Source organism: Zootoca vivipara, chromosome 2 (genome assembly GCF_963506605.1).
Source record: "Zootoca vivipara chromosome 2, rZooViv1.1, whole genome shotgun sequence".
NCBI classification, from domain to species: Eukaryota; Metazoa; Chordata; class Lepidosauria; order Squamata; family Lacertidae; genus Zootoca; species Zootoca vivipara.
In genome coordinates, this window is record NC_083277.1 from 9,814,948 (window position 1) to 9,835,218 (window position 20,271).

The 20,271-nt window shown below is 48.3% G+C and overlaps 2 protein-coding genes and 1 non-coding gene across 5 annotated transcripts in view; 2 read left to right on the forward strand and 1 right to left on the reverse strand.

The window, feature by feature from the left end:
• The window catches only part of LOC118081199 (zinc finger protein 271), an 85,124-nt gene that overhangs the window by 35,926 nt on the left and 28,927 nt on the right, over nucleotides 1-20,271 (reverse strand). The window lies entirely within an intron of this gene.
• The window catches only part of LOC118081116 (zinc finger protein with KRAB and SCAN domains 5), a 50,263-nt gene that overhangs the window by 17,803 nt on the left and 12,189 nt on the right, over nucleotides 1-20,271 (forward strand). For all 3 annotated transcript variants that reach the window (XM_035107309.2, XM_035107310.2, XM_035107308.2), the window contains 9 exons: nucleotides 1,269-2,199; nucleotides 4,858-4,957; nucleotides 5,898-5,992; nucleotides 8,235-8,325; nucleotides 11,105-11,212; nucleotides 12,909-13,556; nucleotides 14,466-14,891; nucleotides 17,276-17,701; nucleotides 19,152-19,772. In XM_035107309.2, coding sequence (XP_034963200.2) covers nucleotides 1,513-2,199; nucleotides 4,858-4,957; nucleotides 5,898-5,992; nucleotides 8,235-8,325; nucleotides 11,105-11,212; nucleotides 12,909-13,556; nucleotides 14,466-14,891; nucleotides 17,276-17,701; nucleotides 19,152-19,772 — 3,202 coding nt within the window. In that variant the 5' untranslated portion in view covers nucleotides 1,269-1,512. The remainder of the gene's footprint in view (nucleotides 1-1,268; nucleotides 2,200-4,857; nucleotides 4,958-5,897; nucleotides 5,993-8,234; nucleotides 8,326-11,104; nucleotides 11,213-12,908; nucleotides 13,557-14,465; nucleotides 14,892-17,275; nucleotides 17,702-19,151; nucleotides 19,773-20,271) is intronic.
• On the forward strand, nucleotides 3,859-3,990 carry LOC118081645 (small Cajal body-specific RNA 15). Its single transcript, XR_004692112.1, has one exon. It is a non-coding gene; the product is annotated as a small Cajal body-specific RNA 15 (non-coding RNA).

Sequence of the window (20,271 nt, forward strand, 5' to 3'; positions counted from 1 at the left end):
GAGCAAACAAAGAGGAATTGTGCAAGGGAAGCTTTTTCCTGGTGTAAAAGATGAATTGTTCTGTGCCTGTTTAAAAGGCAATAAAACTTCTCAGCCAGACAGAGACGGAAGGTTTAAGACTAGCTACTGATTATCGCCTCCATACACATTACAGGAAGTCATCCGTATTGCACATAAGACAAGATGCAATCTATAAGCTTGTTAAGTACCGTTGTATGTTAAATTTAAGCTGATTCCAGCACGGTCCTAATTTCTGTGAAAGCTTTGTACAAAGTCTGTTGTTAGCAGTTTAGTCCATATGTCAGCAAACGTGTCTTCAGTAGCACAGTACACCAGTTCAATTTCGCCTTGCTGAGTCATATCATACATGTTTGAACTTAATGTCGGTATGTTTTGTTCTCTTAGTGCATTTCTGCATCTCTGCAAAGCTAATGCATACCTAATGGTATACTTTTATAGCATTTTGCATTTGCATGCCTCTGTCAGGTAACAGGCTTTTAAATCAAGTTACCTCATGACACGCAGGGGACAGACTTATTCACTTAAGTGCTACAGATTTCTACCAGATTCTACTTCTTGCTATACCAATCTATGATTGATTACACATGATCACTATGCCTGATGTGGACTTTTTGTCACTAAGATCAGACCCCCAATCTGCATCAGTGAATACCCCCAGCTCACCAGAACCTTGTGCAGAGAATTTTAAATTGCAGTCGACTTTGCTATTCGTGTATCTGATTGTTTTTTTGACTGCACACCAGTATTTCTTCAGTAGGGCAACCTTTCTACTAAATATTCCTACTGCACTGCTTATATCAGTTCTTGAAATATTACTCAAAATGCACAGTGAACCAATTGTGCACAGCTTTCAGGCTGTTGAAAAGTTTTGCTTTCAACATTTTTCTGAAAATCAAGTTTTTAGAGTTTTAACCATTCAAAATATGCCACGTTCAGTGCTTCTAACGACAGATCTTTCCTTTTTGAGTCAGACAAAAGCTTTCATTGCTTTCGTCTTTGTTTACTTTTTCAGATTCAGCATTCTGATTGGCTTGTGCATAAAAACACAATGTCATCTACATAAAACAAAACCAGATGCCTGCAGCTATACTATGGGAGCGGAAAACTATTTCTGCCAACTTGGGGAGAATTAATCCTTTTTTCATGTTCCTTAGCAGGGAGATGTACTTCAACATCCAGGGAACACCATAACACGTGCTTCTGAAATAAATAATAACAATTAAAATGTCTTTTTTTTTTCCACACAGGGAGGAATTCCACTTAACTTCCAGAAACTCACCCCCATCCCCTCTGGCCTCCTCTTTAGATGATAGTTTTTAAGAACAAGCCAATTGTTGAGTACCCTGGAAGTTGCTGTTGAAATATTGGCACGGCCAACCTTTTAATATCACTTGCCAGGTGGGGCAGGCAACCCAAGGCCTGGACAATATCTCAAGCTATCAGCAGGCACATAGCTGTGTGATTTGGATTTCCTAAAAGCAAAGAACAGATATGGAGAAAGCTTTGGACAGCTCGGGCAAAGTCCCCCAAATTGTACAGGTTATGTACTTTAAAGGGCCCCCAAGGCCTGTTTCTCAGCTGCCTGAAACTGGGCTGCCCCAGCAACAGGAAACTCATTGGCAGGAATTTCTGAATGCACTGCAGCCGCCTCATGCGGGAAGGGCAAATTCATTGCCCACGGAGCAGGTTCCATGGGACGATGCCAAGACATTCCTCTCCGCCTTTGAGCAAGTTGCCGAAGCCTGCCAGTGGCCGCGAGAAGAGTGGGTGGGCCGCCTCCTGCCGGCGCTGAGAGGTGGCGTGGAGCAGTTCTTTTGCCAGCTGGATCCCAGGGACAGGACTGACTTCCTGAAGGTGAAGTTTGCCCTCCTTCGAGCAGACGCCATCCGCAGGGAGTCTAAGCGCCAGCACTTCCGACAGTGCCGCTACCAGGAGCTGGAAGGGCCGCGAAGGATTTACAGCCAGCTGAAAGAACTCTGTCGCCAATGGTTGAAGCCGGACAAGTACTCGAAGGATCAGATCCTGGAGATGATAATCCAGGAGCAGCTCCTGGCCATGTTGCCACCTGAAGTACAGAGCTGGGTAAAGGAGTGTGGGCCGGAAGACTGTATTGAGCTGGTGGCTCTGGCAGAGGATTTCCTGATGGGGCGCCGCTCTGCCAGGTCATGGGTCAGGCAGGTGAGAGATGAGTATTTAATACTCCTTGGCTGCCCAGGGGGTGGGGAGTGTCCAGAAGAAAATGGCCTGTGCTGTGCTACTACACATTTACCACTTGTTAACCCCCTGCCTTTCAATTTACAGATTTTTTTCAAGGTGACTTACAGGCAACATCATGTAACAAAATAAGCCAATACCACCAACCCAAGTCATCAGAAGCCTCCCAATATGGCTGTTTGTTGTAGATCAGGCATCCCCAAACTGCGGCCCTCCAGATGTTTTGGCCTACAACTCCCATGATCCCTAGCTAACAGGACCAGTGGTTGGGGAAGATGGGAATTGTAGTCCAAAACATCTGGAGCACCGAAGTTTGGGGATGCCTGTGGTAGATGGTTGTGTTGGAGTGAGGAGACAGGCCAGCTGAAGCAAGCTTGGTGCTTCGGTACTTACATATGTTTCAGACAATTTTTAAACCTGTAATCAGAGCTTGCATAAAGAATCTTTGGTTTGATTTTGATTTGTCTTGTATTAAGCAACTTGGAGGGAAATGGCTTCCTCCATACCACCGATCTTTGGCTTACCTCTCTCTCACTGTCCTTGCACCCACCTTACACAGCAGTGGGAAGTAGATAGCACTGTTTTTTTGGGGGGGGCAGTAGCCAATATGGGACGCGGGTGGTGCTGTGGGTTAAACCACAGAGCCTAGGACTTGCTGATCAGAAGGTCAGCGGTTCAAATCCCTGTGACGGGGTGAGCTCCCGTTGCTTGGTCCCAGCTCCTGCCAACCTAGCAGTTCGAAAGCACGTCAAAGTGCAAGTAGATAAATAGGTACCGCTACAGCGGGAAGGTAAATGGCATTTCCGTGTGCTGCTCTGGTTCGTCAGAAGCAGCATTGTCATGCTGGCCACATGACCTGGAAGCTGTATGCCGGCTCCCTCGGCCGATAACGCGAGATGAGCGCCGCAACCCCAGAGTCGGTCATGAATGGACCTAATGGTCAGGGGTCCCTTTACCTTTACCTAGTAGCCAATATGGCCGATGGCCAGGCGTGATAGGAGTGTAGGATCTGGAGGGCCGTAGGTTCCCATGATGTTCAGGCTGTGATACTCGTTTCAGACTTTTTGAGCTCGCACTACATTGCGACTCATCGGCTGCTACCAGCACAGCACACCTCACCCTGGCTGTTCTGTGCTGGTGACAGCCAGGGAGTTGCAATGTATTGCCAGCTCAAAATGGCCTTGATCAGCTGAGAGACAGGCGGTTTAAGGAAGCCTGCTGATCAAGCTCATGCGAGCCGAAGGCAGGGGGCAGCTTGTTTAAACTGCTCTGCTGAGGGGCACATGCCCCCAGGGCTTGATCAGCTATGGGGTGGGCAGGTGGCTCAGTTTTTCAAGCCCCCATATCGCTCTAGCTCCCTTAAGCAGGAGCGGTATAGGGTAGGACTAGGCAGTTTCAGACATCGTGATATATCAGTACCTCGCAATATTTAGCCACTGATATATCACAGTGTTGAAAACTACCTATTGCTCAGCCCTAATGGAGAACCAGTAACCCACCAGATGTGTTGGACTCCAGCTCTCATCAGCCAGCATGGTAATGGGCTTGGGGATGATGGGAGTTTGTAGCCTATCAACATTTGGAGACCCTCACAGGTTTCACCATCCCTGTGGTAACACTTGTCTGGAGGACTAAGAAAGTAGAACCAGTGAAGTCAGTTGGCTCTACTGATACTATCCTCCTAAATTAAGCGGCAGAAGAACAAGGTCTTGCCTATGAGATTCACCCAGATCTTACTGCTGTTGGCCAACAATGTCCAAATTAAAACATGGTGGAGGTGGAGGGGGGTGGCAGCTGAGAAGCTTAAGAGGGTGCTCCCTGGATTATTGGGTTTAGTGGGATATACAGTGCTGCATTTTAAAATTGATACTGACAGGAACTTGATGGTGAGGATCCTCTAGTGGGGGCATTCTCCATTTTCTCTCTTGCAGGAGGGAGAACCCGTTCTTATTTATTTATTTAGTTCATGAAATTTATACGCTGCTCAGTTTTAAAGAAAGAAAAAGGACAGCCTCAAAGCTGTTTACAAAAACAAAGATCATCGTTAAGAAAAAAACCAATAATTTCGCTCATCAACTTTCTAAGTATATCCTGTCATCTGTGCACCGGTGATGCCCCAGACTTGACTTGCTGTAGTCAATGTTTAGTTAAAAAAGAAAGAAAAGCTACTGTTCTTTTGGGAAGAATCAAGACCGTGTTTAATATTTCCTGTTCATTCCTTTTTGCTGTAATAACAGTAAGCTGAAATAGCATGGTGGTGGTGGTGGTGGTAAAACATCCCCACTAATTAAAACCAGGTGTTTATTAGTCTTTGGTGCACTAGTTAATAATTTGCAGATTTAAAACGTACAGTCCGGGTTAACTGACTTCAGGTTGAATCCACACTCAAGTCATGCTTGAAGTAGACCCACTGACTGCAGTAGTCACCTTCCCCGTTGATTTCAGTGGGCCTACTTGTGAGGATGAGCGAATCGGGCTCCAGCCCTTTGGTGCCTACCTTGGAGTAGACAAGGCAGCCACATAAATTAAAACGTTTCAGTTTTGACCGGGAAGAAATGGAAGCGAGAGGTGGTGCCGTTTATCCGTAGCTTTCCAGTGACGCATCTTTGTTGCTTTGATCAGGGGCCAGCCACAAGCTCCCTGCAGCCAGAGGTGGCGCTGCCAGATGCCGCTCAAAGACAGCTCTTCACGGGGGTCAGCCCGAATGTCATGTCTGCAACGGGTAAGGAGTTAGGAGATGCTCTTCCTTTTCTGGCAGTATGGTATAGAATGCTCTAAATAATCCACCCCAGTATGTTTCAATATGGAATAAATGGCAATCCTTGAAACTATAGCAACACATTTGTGCTTTATTGGATTTATTTATTTTAATACTCATCTTTCCACACTTGCAGTAGTGGGAACCGTGCTGCATGCACCCTGGGTGTGGGGGGTTTGTAGGTTATGGCTGTAAAAAATTTCTTGCAATGAAAACGAAAAATATTGCTGAGAAATGGTAATAGAAAAGAACACAACAACCCTGTGGGCTGCACCACTCGAGTAATTTTCATTGCCCATTTCTTGCCTTCTTCCACTTGTTGCAGGCTGAACGTCTGCAGAAGGAAACCTTCAACCCACAGGCTCCCCACTGCAGATGTTCAGCACCCAGTGTGTGGAGGGGGGGCCACGGGGACAGAGGGGGAGGGGGCCAAAGGGTCTCCTCCCTGTTCTCCCCTCTTTGTGTGAGGGGCACCACACCTGGAAAAGACAGGTGAGTGAAGGGATAGGGGAAACCATTCCATCTGAAGGCCAAGTTTATAAAAAGCTTTAGAATAGGATGAGGTTTGTATAGAAATTTATCCAGATGGCAGGAAGAAAATATGAGTTGATCTAACAATATTAACGCGTTGTTTTTGTTGTGAAATAGGCGAGGGCAATGAGAATACTGGGAAAGCCATTGTTATTATATCAGTTAGTTGCTGGGAATCAGAAGTGCTGCACTCACGCCCTGTGGGAAGGGGCTGTATTGATCATGTCTTGTTTGGGTGATTCCCATTGAGGCATCTGGTTGGCCACTGTGAGAGACAAGAGACTGGTCCGGATGGGCCTTGGGTTTGATTCAGCCAGACTGTTCTTAATGCTTCTTTGTTTTTGACGTCTTCCCCCGCTCCTGTGTTTTGCAGCCAATGAAATGGCATCCATGAGGAACTCTGCTATGGTATTACCTCCTGTATTAACTCCTGAAGGACAAGGAATGACTGGTGTTGGACCAACTGAGGTATGTGAAAGTTTGATAATTGTTTCTTTCAGGGCCTTTTTTTAAGCAGGAACTCTCAGGAGCAGAGTTCTGGAACCTTTCCCCCCCCCTCAAAAAAAATCAATTTTATTACAGTCGTACCTTGGTTCTCAAACAGAATGCATTCTGGGAGTCCGTTCAACTCCTGGAACTGTTCAAAACCCAAAGCACAACTTCCGATTGGCTGCAGGAGCGTCTTGCAGCCAATCGGAAGCCATGCCAGACGTTTGGCTTCTGAAAATCATTCAAAAAACAGAACACTCCAGTTAAGGAGCCGATTTGTTTGGGAGCCAAGGCGTTCGGCTTCCAAGGTACAGTGGTGCCTCGCAAGACGAATTTAATTCGTTCCATCGGTCAATTCGTTTTACGAAAAATTTGTCTTGCGAAGCACCATTTCCCATTGAAATTTAATTAATGTGTTCCTATGGGCTCTGGGGGACTGGCGGCGGCAGCGCTTGCTTGCTTGGCTCAGGGAAGGCCAGGCTGCGGCAGCGCTGAGGCGCCCAATCTTGGCACAGTCCGAGCGCAGCGTGCGGGACTAGCAAGAGAAAGTGCACGGCAGATGCGGCACTGAGAGGGCCGATTCGGGCCAGCCCGAGGGCGAGCGCAGGGTGCTTTCTCCCGCTCGCCTCGCTTTGCAGAGATGCAGAAATGCACTAAGAGAACAAAACATACCGACATTTAAGTTTAAACGTGTATGATATGATTCGCGGCAGCGTTGAGGGGGCCGATCCTGGGCCGGCCCGAGGACGAGCAGGAGAAAGCGTGCACGCTTTATCCTGCTGGCCCCCCCGCGCGCTGTGCACGGGATCAGCACGGGATCGGCCGCGTCAGTACTGCCGCCGCTGAGGCGAGCAGTAGAAAGTGGGGCTGCCACCTCCTGTCTTCCCCTTGGCTCGGGGAAGACAGGCTGGGGCAGCCCCCGCAACGCCGCACTTCGGCTTCGTCCCCCCTGGCAAGCCCCGGGAAACCAGCTGTAGCGTGGGAAGGCAAAGGAAGATCAGCTGTCAGCTTCCCGCGCTACAGCTGGTTCCCGTTTTGTTGCCACTCGCCGCCGCTTCGGCTTTCGCAAGACGAAGCGGCGGTCATAGAAAACCTCGTCGTCTTGCGAATCCCTCGCGCAACGCAAAAGTCTTTCGTCTTGCTAGTTTTTCATTTTGTGAGGCATTCATCTTGCGAGGTACCACTGTACGACTGTATTATTATTATTTAATCCTGATTGGCTGGCTATCCGCTCAGCCAATCGCAAGTGAGGAAGGGGGCGGCCCACCAGGGCATAGCAATCCTCCTTTTCACCCCATAAATTTCACCCCTCCTTTTCACCCCCCTGAAGCAGTCCTGGTTTGTTTCCATTGCCAGCTGACTCCCAGATCAGGTAAGTGTGGTGGTGATGGGTTGGGCTGGGTGATGTGTGGCAGCACCTTGCAACCTCAACTTGGTACAGTGGTGCTTCGCAAGACGAATTTAATTCGTTCCACAGGTCAATTCGTTTTGCGAAAAATTCGTCTTGCAAAGCATGGTTTCGCATAGGAATGCATTGAAACTTAATTAATGCGTTCCTATGGGCTCCGGGGGACTGGCGGCGGCAGCGGGCTTCCTTGTGGAAGGCAGGCAGGCAGGCGGCAAGCAGCCCCGGAGCTGAAGCGCAGCGGGTGCTGCTTGCCGCCTGCCTGCCTTCCCCGAGGAAGCCCCCCACTGCCGCCGCCAGTCCGCCAGTCTCGCAAGCTGTGCTTCGGCTCGGGGGACTGGCAGGGAAGGCAGGCAGGCGGCAAGCAGAGCCCTGAGCTTTGGCTTCGGGCTGTTGTCGCATGCCTTCCTGCCTTCCCAGAGCTTCGCTTCGGCTCGCACTGACAGCGGCAGAAGAAGGCAAAGAAGATCAGCTGGCAGCCTTCTTGCTGTACTACAGATGGTTCCCCTTTGCATTCCACTGGTCTCTGCCGGTTGCCCCTCACCGCTCGCGGCAACCGGCAGAGACCAGCGGAACACAAAGGGGAACCAGCTGTAGGGCGGGAAGAAGGCAATCCCGCGCTACAGCTGGTTCCCCTTTTGTTGCCGCTCGCCGCCGCTTCGTCTTGCAAGTCCTTCGCGCAACGCAAAACGCTTTCATCTTGCGAGTTTTTCGTTGCGCGAGGCATTCGTCTTGCAAGGTACCACTGTATGTACTTCTTGAGACTGGGTCTGAGGCCTTCAGGAGATCTGAGCAAAGTTTGCTTTCCTGTTTCAGGAGCCCGAGGATGTGAAGAATGTGCTACCCCACCAGAATCCTCTGCACTTAGCAGCAATGCAGGAGAACGGCATGAACGCCAATGTTTCTGGTGAGTCTCTACTCCAGGGGTCCTCAAACGTTTTAAACAGGGGGCCGGTTCACTATCCCTTAGACACTGTTGGGGGCTGGACTATAGTTCGGAAAAAAAATGAATGAATTCCTATGCACACTGCACATATTTTATTTGTAGAGCACAAAAAACAGGAAAAATACAATATTTAAAATCAAAAATGATTTTAATCAACATCTCTTGCCCACCTCTCCGCTCTTCTGCTCGGGCTAGCCGGATACTTCCGCGCTGGCGGCCAGGGCGTGAGAAAGAAGCGAAACACCCCCAGGAACCCAAAGTTTAAGGTGTTTTTTCGCAGGAAAGATAACTGGGGGGCTGTGTCGGCGTGTGTGTTAGGAATCGTGTGTTGGAACTGTGAAATGGAAAGCTAGCTGGACAGGTGCCAGCTGGAGTGTCTCCCTTCTCAGCCTTGCTGCTGCGGAGATCCATCAGTCGTCGTCCTCTGACGTGCGTCTGCAACTCATGTTGCTGTGCATGAGCACACGTTACTCAACAGAGTAAACACGCAACAGATTTGTCTCGAGGCGTGGATACTAGGCTACATTTATTGTACATAAATCAGGACATGGTTCTGGTTCAGGTTTGCTAATTGGGGGCGGGGGTGTGGAGGGGCTGCTCTTCCTGGAACAATCCCGCCATCCTGCGTGGAAGAGCGAGAGGACCAGCCCTGCCCCCGCTCCAAAATGGGGGGGGGTCCTCCTGCCTGTCCATCCCACGGCCACGGCCGCCTTCAAAAAAGGGCACTGGAAACTCAGCACCAGGCTCATACTGCCCAGCCACGCCCCCCCCCCGGTGGAGACGGCTGTGTGTGTCCTCGCTCCTCCGAGCAGGGAGGGAGCCCCCTCCGGCTTCCAGCCTCTCTTCCCCTTGGTCCCCACCCCTGCCTGCTTCTACCTCTCCCTCCCTCCCTGACGCCTGCCTGCCTTTACCCAGTTCCCGGCCCTGCTGCCCGGGTCCAAGTGCCTCTTCTGCTTCTAAGGCAGCGGCAGTAGCAGTGTTGCCACCGCCCCAGAGTCAGTCAGGAGAGAAGCAGCAGCAGCAGCAGAAGCTTCTGCAGCGGCGGAGCAGAGGGGCGAGAATGCCGCTCTCTCTCCCTCAGCCGTCTTTCCTTTTCCTTCCTTCCTCGTCCCGTCTTCGCGCTCGGCCGCTCCGTCACCTGCAGCTCATGTCCTCCCTTCTCCCTCCCATGCCCGCCTGCTGGCCTGCCTTTCTTTCCTGCCCCCCCCCGTCTCGACGGAACTTGCAAGGCCTCCCCTCAGGCAGACATTTTTGGGCTTCGGGGGCCTCAGCACCGCCATGTTCAAGGTTCCTGCTCCGTATCTGCGTGCTGCGGTGGTGGCAGCAACCCAAGTTTCAGCAGCCATGTGGCGAATAACTTTTCTATCCTAGTTTCTAACACTGCCCAGAACCATCCACAGTATAGTTGTACCTTGGAAGTTGAACGAAATCCATTCCGAAAGTCCATTCAACTTACAAAATGTTCGGAAAGCAAAGTGCGGCTTCTGAAAATCATTAAAGAACCAGAACACTCACTTCCGGTTTTCAGTCATTTGGGAGTCGAAACGTATGATTTCCAAGGTGTTCGGCAACCAAGGTTCGACTGTATTTTTTAAAATTTAATTTTTATTAAGTTTCCAAATTTTAACAAATTGATCAAATCATTAAATTTTATACAATTTATATATAAGCTCCTGCTGGGCTTAATCCCGGCAAATTGCTCTCTTCTCCACTCCTGATGCAGATGACACACACACACAAAAAAAAATTTAAATCCATTTGTTTGTTCGAGAGGGGAGGTTTAAAAAAGCATTGTAAAAACCCTTTGCAGAGCATAAATAATTGACTCCCCTCTCTCCCTCGATATCAGACAACATCATAATGCCAGCACACAGTTCTTTCATTTTGCAGGAGAGGTCAGGAAAAGAAAAGGCCATTTAAGAACCATACAAACAAACATTGGCTTGCCCCCCCCTCCTTTCCAGCTGCTGTAGGGTTTTTCACACTTGTTAAAATTCATTCAATCATTCAAATACCTTCTTGGCTCAAATCCAGTCCTTTTGGCAGCTGATTAGTTGCAGCCCTTCATCATATGCTGTTTCAGGAGCACCCCATAATTAATGCCAATATTCCAAATTCTTGGCAAACCCTGTACAAATCATGTTGCCGACAGAGGCCCGTCCACGGTGGAGACACAAACTCCCAAGTCGCGCCTGCTCTGCCTTTCAGTTTGGCAGACGTGGGCATAAGCACAGTGGGATGCAGTGAACTCCCCAGAACCCCCTGAGGGAGGAGAGTATTGCCAGGAATTTTACCTCATAAATCCTGGCTTTCCCCTGCTTTAACCTCCCCTCTGCCCCGGAGCAGAGCTAGCGCCATGAACCATGGCGTGTGGTCTGAAACCCTACGTTGTTCTTCTAATAAAGCATGAGAACTGATAATGCTGGTGTTTTTTACATCCTTTGGTATCAAACATGCATCAAACCACTTCCACAGGCCCTCCTTTTGAGCCTGTGGATCAGGACAATGCACAAAGTACCTTTTATCTCCATATTGAGTAAACCACAAGCTCATTCCCACTGTGTCACAGAGAAACCCAGAGGTTCAGTTTGGGTGTGGTCTTGTTATCTATTTCTTGAATTCTCACGTTCTGAAACCAGAAGTCAGTGAATGCCGTGCAGATAAGCTGGAAAAGCCCAAGTGCTCCTGATGCCATATGCTTATTTTCTTTACGTGTTCTCTCTCTCTCTCCTTATCCAAGAGGGGCTTCAGTTTCCCACACCTGAGATGAACCCTCTACCTCAACATCAGGAATCCATTCCCCCCCAGCAAATGGACTGTGAAGATACGCTTCTGGGCAGGCTCTTGAGTAAGTGAGAGAACCGTAGAATGGGAAGTGAAGATACGTCAGTGCAACAGGGCTAATGGGCATTGTAGTCCCATGATAGATTTCCCACTTCCTGAGGAATCATTCCGTTCTGCCTTAACTGTGATTGACTGTTCCCAGCAAAGCAACCAAGGCAGCAGGATTTAACCCTCCCCCATGCATCAGCTCAGAGGAGTGAATCAAACAGTACTTGCAAGACTGCATGTTCCCCACGTGTAGGCTAAAAGGCTATAGGGCGGCAGGCTAGGAACAATTCCCCAGAATCTGAAAGGGCAACATGTGTCTGAGTAGACATTATCCTGTTGCATGTGCCAGAGTTGTGGAAATTCGGGGGGGGGGGGAGAGACTTTCAGTTGGAAAATTTCCCACTCCACTAAACCAACGCACATCTGATTTAGCAAGTTTATTTGACTTTATGGGGGGGGCAGGTGTGTTAATTTACATGTTAATTTTACATGTTGTATACATCTGAAACATTTCCCCAATTGCAGTTGTTAACAGTCATCAATAAGTTTCCACAGCTATCAGCCAATCACCCATTCCCACCACCCTTCTGAATAATACCGCTCCCCACCCTCTCACTATATATAAGAGTCTGGGGACTTCTGTTTCAGTGTCTGAAGAAGCGTGCATGCACACAAAAGCTCATACCAATGACAAACTTGGTCTCTAAGGTGCTACTGGAAGCATTTTTTAAAAAAATAATTTTACTATTTATACTCCAGCCATTTGGCTTGGTTTTATCAGACGCTCTGGGTGCCATTAGGCTGAGGGAGTATCAGCTTGCCTGGGGCCATCAAATTAGGTTACTTCCCAGATCTACAGTGGTACCTTGGCTTATGAACACAATTGGTTCCAGAAGTCTGTTCATAAACTGAAGCGTTCATAAACTGAAGCGAACTTTCCCATTGAAAGTAATGGAAAGTGGATTAATCCGTTCCAGACGGGTCCGCGGAGTACTCAACCTGAAGCGTACTTAACCCGAAGCATGGGTGTAATTGGTTCCGGAAGTCTGTTCATAAACTGAAGCGAACTTTCCCATTGAAAGTAATGGAAAGTGAATTAGAATAGAATCATAGAATCATAGAGTTGGAAGAGACCACAAGGGCCATCCAGTCTAACCCCCTGCCAAGCAGGAAACACCATCAAAGCATTCCTGACAGATGGCTGTCAAGCCTCTGCTTAAAGACCTCCAAAGAAGGAGACTCCACCACACTCCTTGGTAGCAAATTCCACTGCCGAACAGCTCTTACTGTCAGGAAGTTCTTCCTAATGTTTTCCTAATTAATCTGTTCCAGATGGGTCCGCGGCGTTCGTAAACCGAAAATTTGTAAACCGAGGTGTTCCTAAACCGAGGTTCCACTGTAATTCAATTTCTTGTTCAAATCGAGCTGAACTCCTACACTGTCTCATACCAGAAGGCGATCCTTTGTATAGTCTTGCCTTGCTTTTTGAACAGAATGTTTGGAAACCAAGGCGCAGCTTCCAATTGGCTTCCAATTGCGGAGGCACGCCAGAAACAATAGCGGAAGCTGCATTGGATGTTCGGATTCCCAAAAAACATTCGAAAACTGGAACACTCGCTTCCAGGTTTCGATCGTTCAGGAGCCAAAACGTACGAGTACCAAGGCGTTTGACAACCAAGGTATGACTGTATATTTTCTCATCTTCTGTCCAGGGAGTAGACTTCGGAACGAGATCAAAATGGAGAATTCTGATGATGATTTGGAGACGGAATTCAGCTTTGAGGGCTTACCAGATGAACCTCCAGAGGGTGATTCGAATACCGAGGTTTCTGAGCCGAGTCCTGAGGGGAAACAAGATGAGCAGACGGGGAGACGCAGTAAACGAAAGAGGAAATGTGTGAAGAGGAAAGGCAGATATGTCCCCAGGGAGAAAAAGCACACTTGTCCTGAGTGCGGGCACATGGCCTATTACCTTTCGGACATGGTTAGGCACATAAAAACCCACTTGACGAAAGGGGGCTACAAGTGCCAAGAGTGTGGGATGACCTACAAAGATAAATCATCTCTGGAGGCTCACCAGCAAGCCCACATGTCCCAAGGTAATGCCAGCAGCAGCCAAAGTTATGGGGCAATGACCTCAAGTGCCCCGAAGGGTAAAGAGCACACATGCCCCACATGTGGACTGAGCGCAGCTACACCAGAGTGTCTCTTCGAGCATATGATAGCCCACCTGGAGGAGAGGCCTTTCAAGTGTCCAGAATGTGACAAAACCTTCCGGTATAAGTCGCATCTTGCTCTTCACCAGGAGACGCTACACTCGCAGCAAGAAAATGTTTCGGGTTATCGCAGGACGCCCAGAGGTAGGTCTGTTATTTCAATCTGAGGCTTCCTGTGCCTGTTTCCAAACTGTGTTGTGACACATTAGTTTGTTGGCTGCTGTGTGTAGGTCATACCTGCCAAGTTCCTGCCTGAAAAATAAGGGACCGGACCGGAAGTAGCAGACCGGAAGTAGCGCTGCCGCCATTTTGGAACTGGGCGGAGCATGCTCAGAAGTGACTTTTGATGCTGATGTGCCCAGTTCCAAAATGGCCGCCGCACCAGAAGTCGCGCTGCAGCCATTTTGGGACTGGGCAGAGCAGCATCAAAAGTCGCTTCTGAGCATGATCCGCCCAGTTCCAAAATGGCCGGCGCACCAGAATAAACCAGGGAAAAACAAAAAAAAATCCGTTTTTTGGCAGCTATGGTGTAGGTATGTCATGTGAATGCTCCCTGCACTCCTCCCAGGGCTGGAAAGGGGTTAGCTGAACCTCTAGTTTGCTAGTAAAACTAAATTACTGTGCATGCTAAAAACTGTCACTTACATGAAAAGCTTGGAAAGCTCTGTTCTACTGCAAAAGCGGGGAAGCTTTGTAACAGGGGCTGAAGTATCTCTGAGGGAAGCTTATCAGACGGAGTGTGCCGGCACCCTTTTTCTGCCACCCTTTCCCCTCTCTCTCCCTCCTTGCCCAGCAGATTCCCAGGGTGGTTACAGATTGTGCTTTCCAGAGACATAAGCTGATTGCCTGCAAAAGGGCTTTTGAAACAGCTGCGAGGGCCTAAGCTTCTCACCCCATGATACAGAAAGTTGGGCTACTAGCTTTCTAGCTGGTAGTTCATCATTTGGCCTTGTGTGTGCTGTGCTCCCTGTGGTTATAAAGTATTCCGTGTTGTGATACCGTTTGTCTCCTCTCGCTGCCACCTCTATTCACATCTTCCATCTCTTTTTGCAGCCACCTCTGGGCCGAGCACGGCTGGAAACACTCCTCTGCTGCTGCAGCCCATGGCTACTGCTTCGACGAGCGCCGAGACCTATGGCACTAGCCCCCCTTCAAAGCTGATCTTGAGCAAACCTGAAGGAGAGGTGCCTCTTTCTCGCTATGGGACAAAAACAGTGAAGGTGGTGCTGACCAAGTTTGCCAAGCTCTGCAATGGGAGGAAGCACACCTGCCCTGAATGTGGGTTTGTCTCTGAAAGCTTATCGGGCATCATTCAACACAGGAGAGTCCACACGGAGGAGATGCCCTATAAATGCAACAGATGTGGGAGAGGCTTCAAGTCGTTGTCACACCTTGATAAACACTGCAGCAGAAATACATGCCAGCAAAACAGCCTTGCTATGGATGCCCCTCTCGAAGAGGGCCAGATGTCATACGAAGGTGAACAGAATAACTTGGTTGATCCCCAATAATTCGCAAAATACAGCCCCACTTGCGCGGCTGTTGTGTCCCCTGGTTCTACACATGTACGTGAAATTGCATAAAGTGGGGAGGGCGCTGTTGAGAGGCTGGCCATCCATCCCACCTGCCAGTGTGGTGTAGTGGTTAAGAGCGGTAGACTCGTAATCTGGGGAACCGGGTTCAGGTCTCCGCTCCTCCACATGCAGCTGCTGGGTGACCTTGGGCTAGTCACACTTCTCTGAAGTCTCTCAGCCCCACTCACCTCACAGAGTGTTTGTTGTGGGGAAGGAAGGGAAAGGAGAATGTTAGCCGCTTTGAGACTCCTTCGGGTAGTGATAAAGCGGGATATCAAATCCAAACTCCTCCTCCTCCTCCTCCTCCTCCTCCTCCTCCTCCTCCTCCTCCTCCTCCTCCTCTTCTTCTTCTTCTTCTGCTTCTGCTTCTGCTTCTGCTTCTTCTTCTTGCCTCCAGTGATTGGGAAGTTGAGCTTGGGGGTTCATGGCTGGGTGGGTAGCTATGCTGCTGCGGGGCTTCTCAGTGCTCTCCCTGTTAGTCTCGGATGTTTCTGGAGACAGTTTTCTTTTTATCTAGTCTCTCCCCCACCCCCTTTGCCTATTTGGGCAATGAGGGAGGGCGGAGGGACTCAGATCCTGCCTAAGGAATAAAATTGGCATGGGCAAGCGAGGAGGGGGCGAGCTGAGACATGAAGCGCCCCCTGGTGGGGCGGAGGCAAGGGGTGGTCCAGAGAGCAGCGTCAGCGGCGGCCGCTGACGCCCCTCGCCGCTCTGCCTGAGTAGGAAGAAACACAAAGCACACTACGGAGCGGGTTGCTGGCGCTGGAGCACTGCCCCCGGCAACCCACTCCGTAGTGCGACGTGTGTGTTGTGCGTCATGACGGACGCCCCCCCCCCACGGGGTGCGTTCTGGTTTGCTGCCCCGGGCAGCCAGAAGGCTAGCAACGCTGCTGCCTCCACCCAACCCCGTGTGACTTCCAGCCTTCCCTATATTCCGATTTATATATCTTTGTTTCAATGCCTATTCTTTATTGTATTTTTCTACTCCTCTAAGTATTTTTCTTGGGGGGGGGGGCTTCACATGTCTGCAAAGTTCAAAGTTCAAGTTTCAAGTTCAAACCTTAGCAACCTTCCGTTATGCGGTTTATTATCTCAACATTTCCAGCACACGCCTGTACATTAGTCCCAATTAAACTCTAATTAACAGAAGAACCTCTGCTTCTTAATGGCGAAGTAGGGGGGTTATCGGCACACGAAGCGCTTTTGCACTCAGCGTCTCTGCCTCTCGCATTCCATGTTGAAGCGAGAGCCAGATACTGAGACACATGCGAGTGAAGCTCCTCCCTCCCGTCTCCGAGGAGAACTTGCAAGGATAATTGCCCTCAATCATCCTTGGTTTTTCTTTCTCCCGCTGTTGTGGGAGCTGTCTCCATTAAGGCACTGGAACCAGAAGCCGTGTGACCTTGATCTCTGGTTGTGCAGCAGAGCTGAGAGCATTCCCTTTCTGCCTGCTCCCTAGGTAGTCTTTTGAAGTGTTAAATGAACTGCAAAGATGCTTGTTCACACATTTAAATAGATGCTTCTCTCGCAGGGCAGGAAATATATTGTATTTTGTAAATAAATAGAGAAATCTTGCTGGAGAGGCTGTTTCTTCTGATCACACAGAAGAAACCTTGGAGAAACGGAACTGCTGTGTGGAAAACACCATCTAAAGCAGAGTTTTACAAACTTTCACAATGTTGGCTGCAGTGTGTAGGTGTGTTGCACAAATGCTCCCTGAGCTCCTCCCAGGGCTGGAAAGGGGTTACATAGTTTAGGATCCATTTTGCTAGTAAAACTGAATTTCGCAAAATGATGCATGTCTAAAAAGTATGTCATCAACATGAAACGTTTTGACAGCTCTGCTTTAAACTGATGCATATTCTGTTAAATGGAATCTTTTTGAAATACTTTGGTTCCTCGGTTTTCGAATGTAAAACCATTCAAGTTCTGAAACATTCAAAATCTGAAAACTCAATACGGAAGCTGTGTGGCATGTTCAGTGTCCGAGGCCCGTATGAAAACCAAAATGTTCGTCAACAGAAATGTTTGGAAACCGAGGTACCACTTTAGAAGAAAGTATATAATCGTATGATATTTTATGTGCAAGGGATGCCGGTATGACCTATCAACGTTTTATAATTCAAACTACAAGTGGGTCGGGGGGGGGGGACTTTTATATCTCTACAGCACGGTTGCCTTTATATACACCTCTATCATGTCGTCTCTGACGGTTCGTTGTAACCCATCCTTGTAGGGGTCCATTTCTCTATCGCCTTGATCGGACTCATTTATTTGCCTTCCCTGCAGGTGTTGAGGACTCTCTGCCCACAATCAAAACGGAGGAAGAAGAGTTTGAGATATCCCCAGAAGGTCCTACATTGAGTCATGAACCTGCTTTGAGTGAACACCCAAGAGAGAGCAGTTTGGCTGCAATGGCTGCAATGGTTGCAACGGCAGGTTCAGCTAACCGTCGGAAAAAGCCACACATTTGCTCACAATGTGGATACAAGGCTAGGAGTTTAACAGACCTTGTTTACCATATGAGGAAACATACTGGAGAAAAGCCCTACATGTGCCCTCGGTGTGGAAAAACCTTTGCATGGAAAGCGAGCCTTAGTAAACACTTGGAATATAATTCCTGCTCAAGAAATAAACCTGTTCCTGACCCCTCTGTTTCCAGTACCCCTTTGGTTCCCCAGATTCCTGTGGCAGAATGTGACGTAACGCTTAGCGGTGAGTACTTGTCTATGGTGAGTCATTAGATATTAGAGGATTGTGCAGATTCTTCTTCTTTTTCAACAACCGAGCTGTGTATAAATTTTATGAAAGAAACCAAATCAGATAAATTAAGAGAACAAGCCCCTGCACCAAGGAGCAGAATACTTTCCTATTCTAACTAAGCTAGCTCAATTCTTGGCCTCTTACTGGTTTGCTAAGTGTTGATCTTGCCTCTGCCACGAACTCGTTAAGCAGCCCCTTTAGGCAAGATACTGTGTGTGTGTGTGTGTGTGTGTGTCCTTGTCCTTTCTCTGCTTCCCAAACTTATTTGGCCTACCGCCCCCTTTTCAGGAAAATAATAATAGGCACACATACACACCCTGTTACATCAGTAAGCATCATTACACAATAGATGAAATAGGTATGAACGGTTTTTCAAATCTGGACGAGGAGGTGGACTAGGTCTGTGATTAAAAAAAAACCCATGGGGTGGACTGGAGTGAAGCCTGTCAGCTCAGTCCGATCCGCCCCACGGGCGGGGTTGGCACTGCAACCCACCTGCCATTGGATAAATAAGCAGTCAAGCTGCAATCCACTTTCTGCGCCTTCTTTATGTTTCCATTGCCACCTTGTTTTTATTCAACAGCTCCAATTTTACCCAAGCCTACTCCCTCCCCCAACCCTGGATGATTCTAGAGCCACCCAGGGTGTGGTATTACCCACTTTGGGAAACACTGCTTTACACCCTTTACAAATGAATAAAAAAAAAACGGATTCATATTTCAGGTGCAATCAAAAGTGCTACGGTATTACGCTGAAAACTTTTGATTGATTGATGTCTGCGTACACTCCAGCACCTAATTGGGATTAAGCTCTCTAGCTTACTTCCATGGGGCAGGGAGAAAAGGACACATACAGTCGTACTTTGGTTTTTGAACAGAATGCTTTCCGGAAGTCTGTTCGACTTCTGAAACGTTCAGAAACCAAGGTGTGGCTTCCAGTTGCGCAGGCGCACTGAAAACAATATCGGAAGCTGCGTCGGATGTTCAGCCATACAACCAGAGTCTGAAACCATGTTTTCGAAGCTCTAAACTCTGCTTACACTGACAGTGGTTTTATGTTGCACCCCAAAACAACCCTAGCTCAATGCTGGTTTGTTTTCATGCCTCACCCCAGAGGCTCGCCTGGCTACAGAAGTGTGAGGCAAGAGCAGGTAGAAAACAAAAGCAGCCATTCGTCAAAATATGCTCCAGTTACTTTGCTTGTCCATGGGACTGCCCTTCACAAAAAACTTTTTTATTTTAAAGCATGTTTGCAGCTCTTGGCTTTCAAAAATATGGGGGTCAGGGGTTATATAGCCTCTCCCCCAACCCTTGGGGCAACAGCCCTATATCTCAATTATCTCTTCTTCTTTTTGTAATAATCTTTATTGAAATATATCTCAATTATCTCTGTATCCTCACAGATGAGGAGGAGTTAATTAACATCCTGGCGAAGCAAACGCAGAAAAAAGGAGTGAAAGTGCAGGAACCCCAGAGAAAACCTTCAGGTGGTGGTTCTCTAGCTCAAAGTCAGCAAAAATCAACTCGGTGCCGAGAAACCAGGACTGCCCAGAGGAGCAGGTATAATCTGATGGATAGAAAATTCCAGTGTCTTGAATGTGGGCACAAATCCTACTATCTCTCCGACCTGCTGAGACACCAGAATCGCCACGGAGGCGAGAAGCCCTACAAGTGTCCTGAATGCTGGAGAGCTTTCTCTGAGCCTTCTGCCTGCAGCAATCACTACAAGACAGCCCACAAGTCTGACAGTCATTCTGGCTGCAGGAAGACGCCCGTCAACAGAGCACGGAGCCTCCAAAAGGAGAAGAAGCACACGTGCGCCAAATGTGGGCACGAAACCTACAAATTGTCAACCCATCTTATCCATATGAAAAGCCACGTGGGTGACGGGCCTTTCCCCTGTGACAAGTGTGGGGAAAACTTCAGTTATAAATCAAATCTTTCCCGGCACAAGAAGATCCACGAGAGAGATCTCTCCAATGCCAGAACGAAGTCTCTCTCTGAACACCAGCAAATTGCTACAGGTGAGCACCGTATGATTTGAATCAGGAAGGGTTAAAATATATATATACAATAATATACAAGCTGTTAATTATCTTTAAGTTTTAGTGCGCTTAACCGAAGAAAGTACCCAAATAAAAAGGAATCCCATAAAATCTGATCCCATCTCACCCCATGCCCAACCATACCATTTTTACTCTTTAATCTCAAAATTCAGAACCAGAGTATGGGGATATAACCAACGTAAGTTCTGCTCAGATTACACTGATTAAAGTTAACGGACCCAAACATATTAATGTTTGTTGTCTTCAGTGGGTCTTCTCCGAGTAGGACTAACAATGTGTACAATGCACAATTCACATGGCTACAGTTTGGTTAATGGTAGCCTGACAGAATTAAACAAACCTCAGCTTAGAATGAAAGTTATGGTTCTCTTCGCATGCTCTCTGCCATCCCTGAAGATATAACCAAATGTGCAAGTTCTTCCACATACGGGTACCAATACAGTGGTGCCTCGCTTAA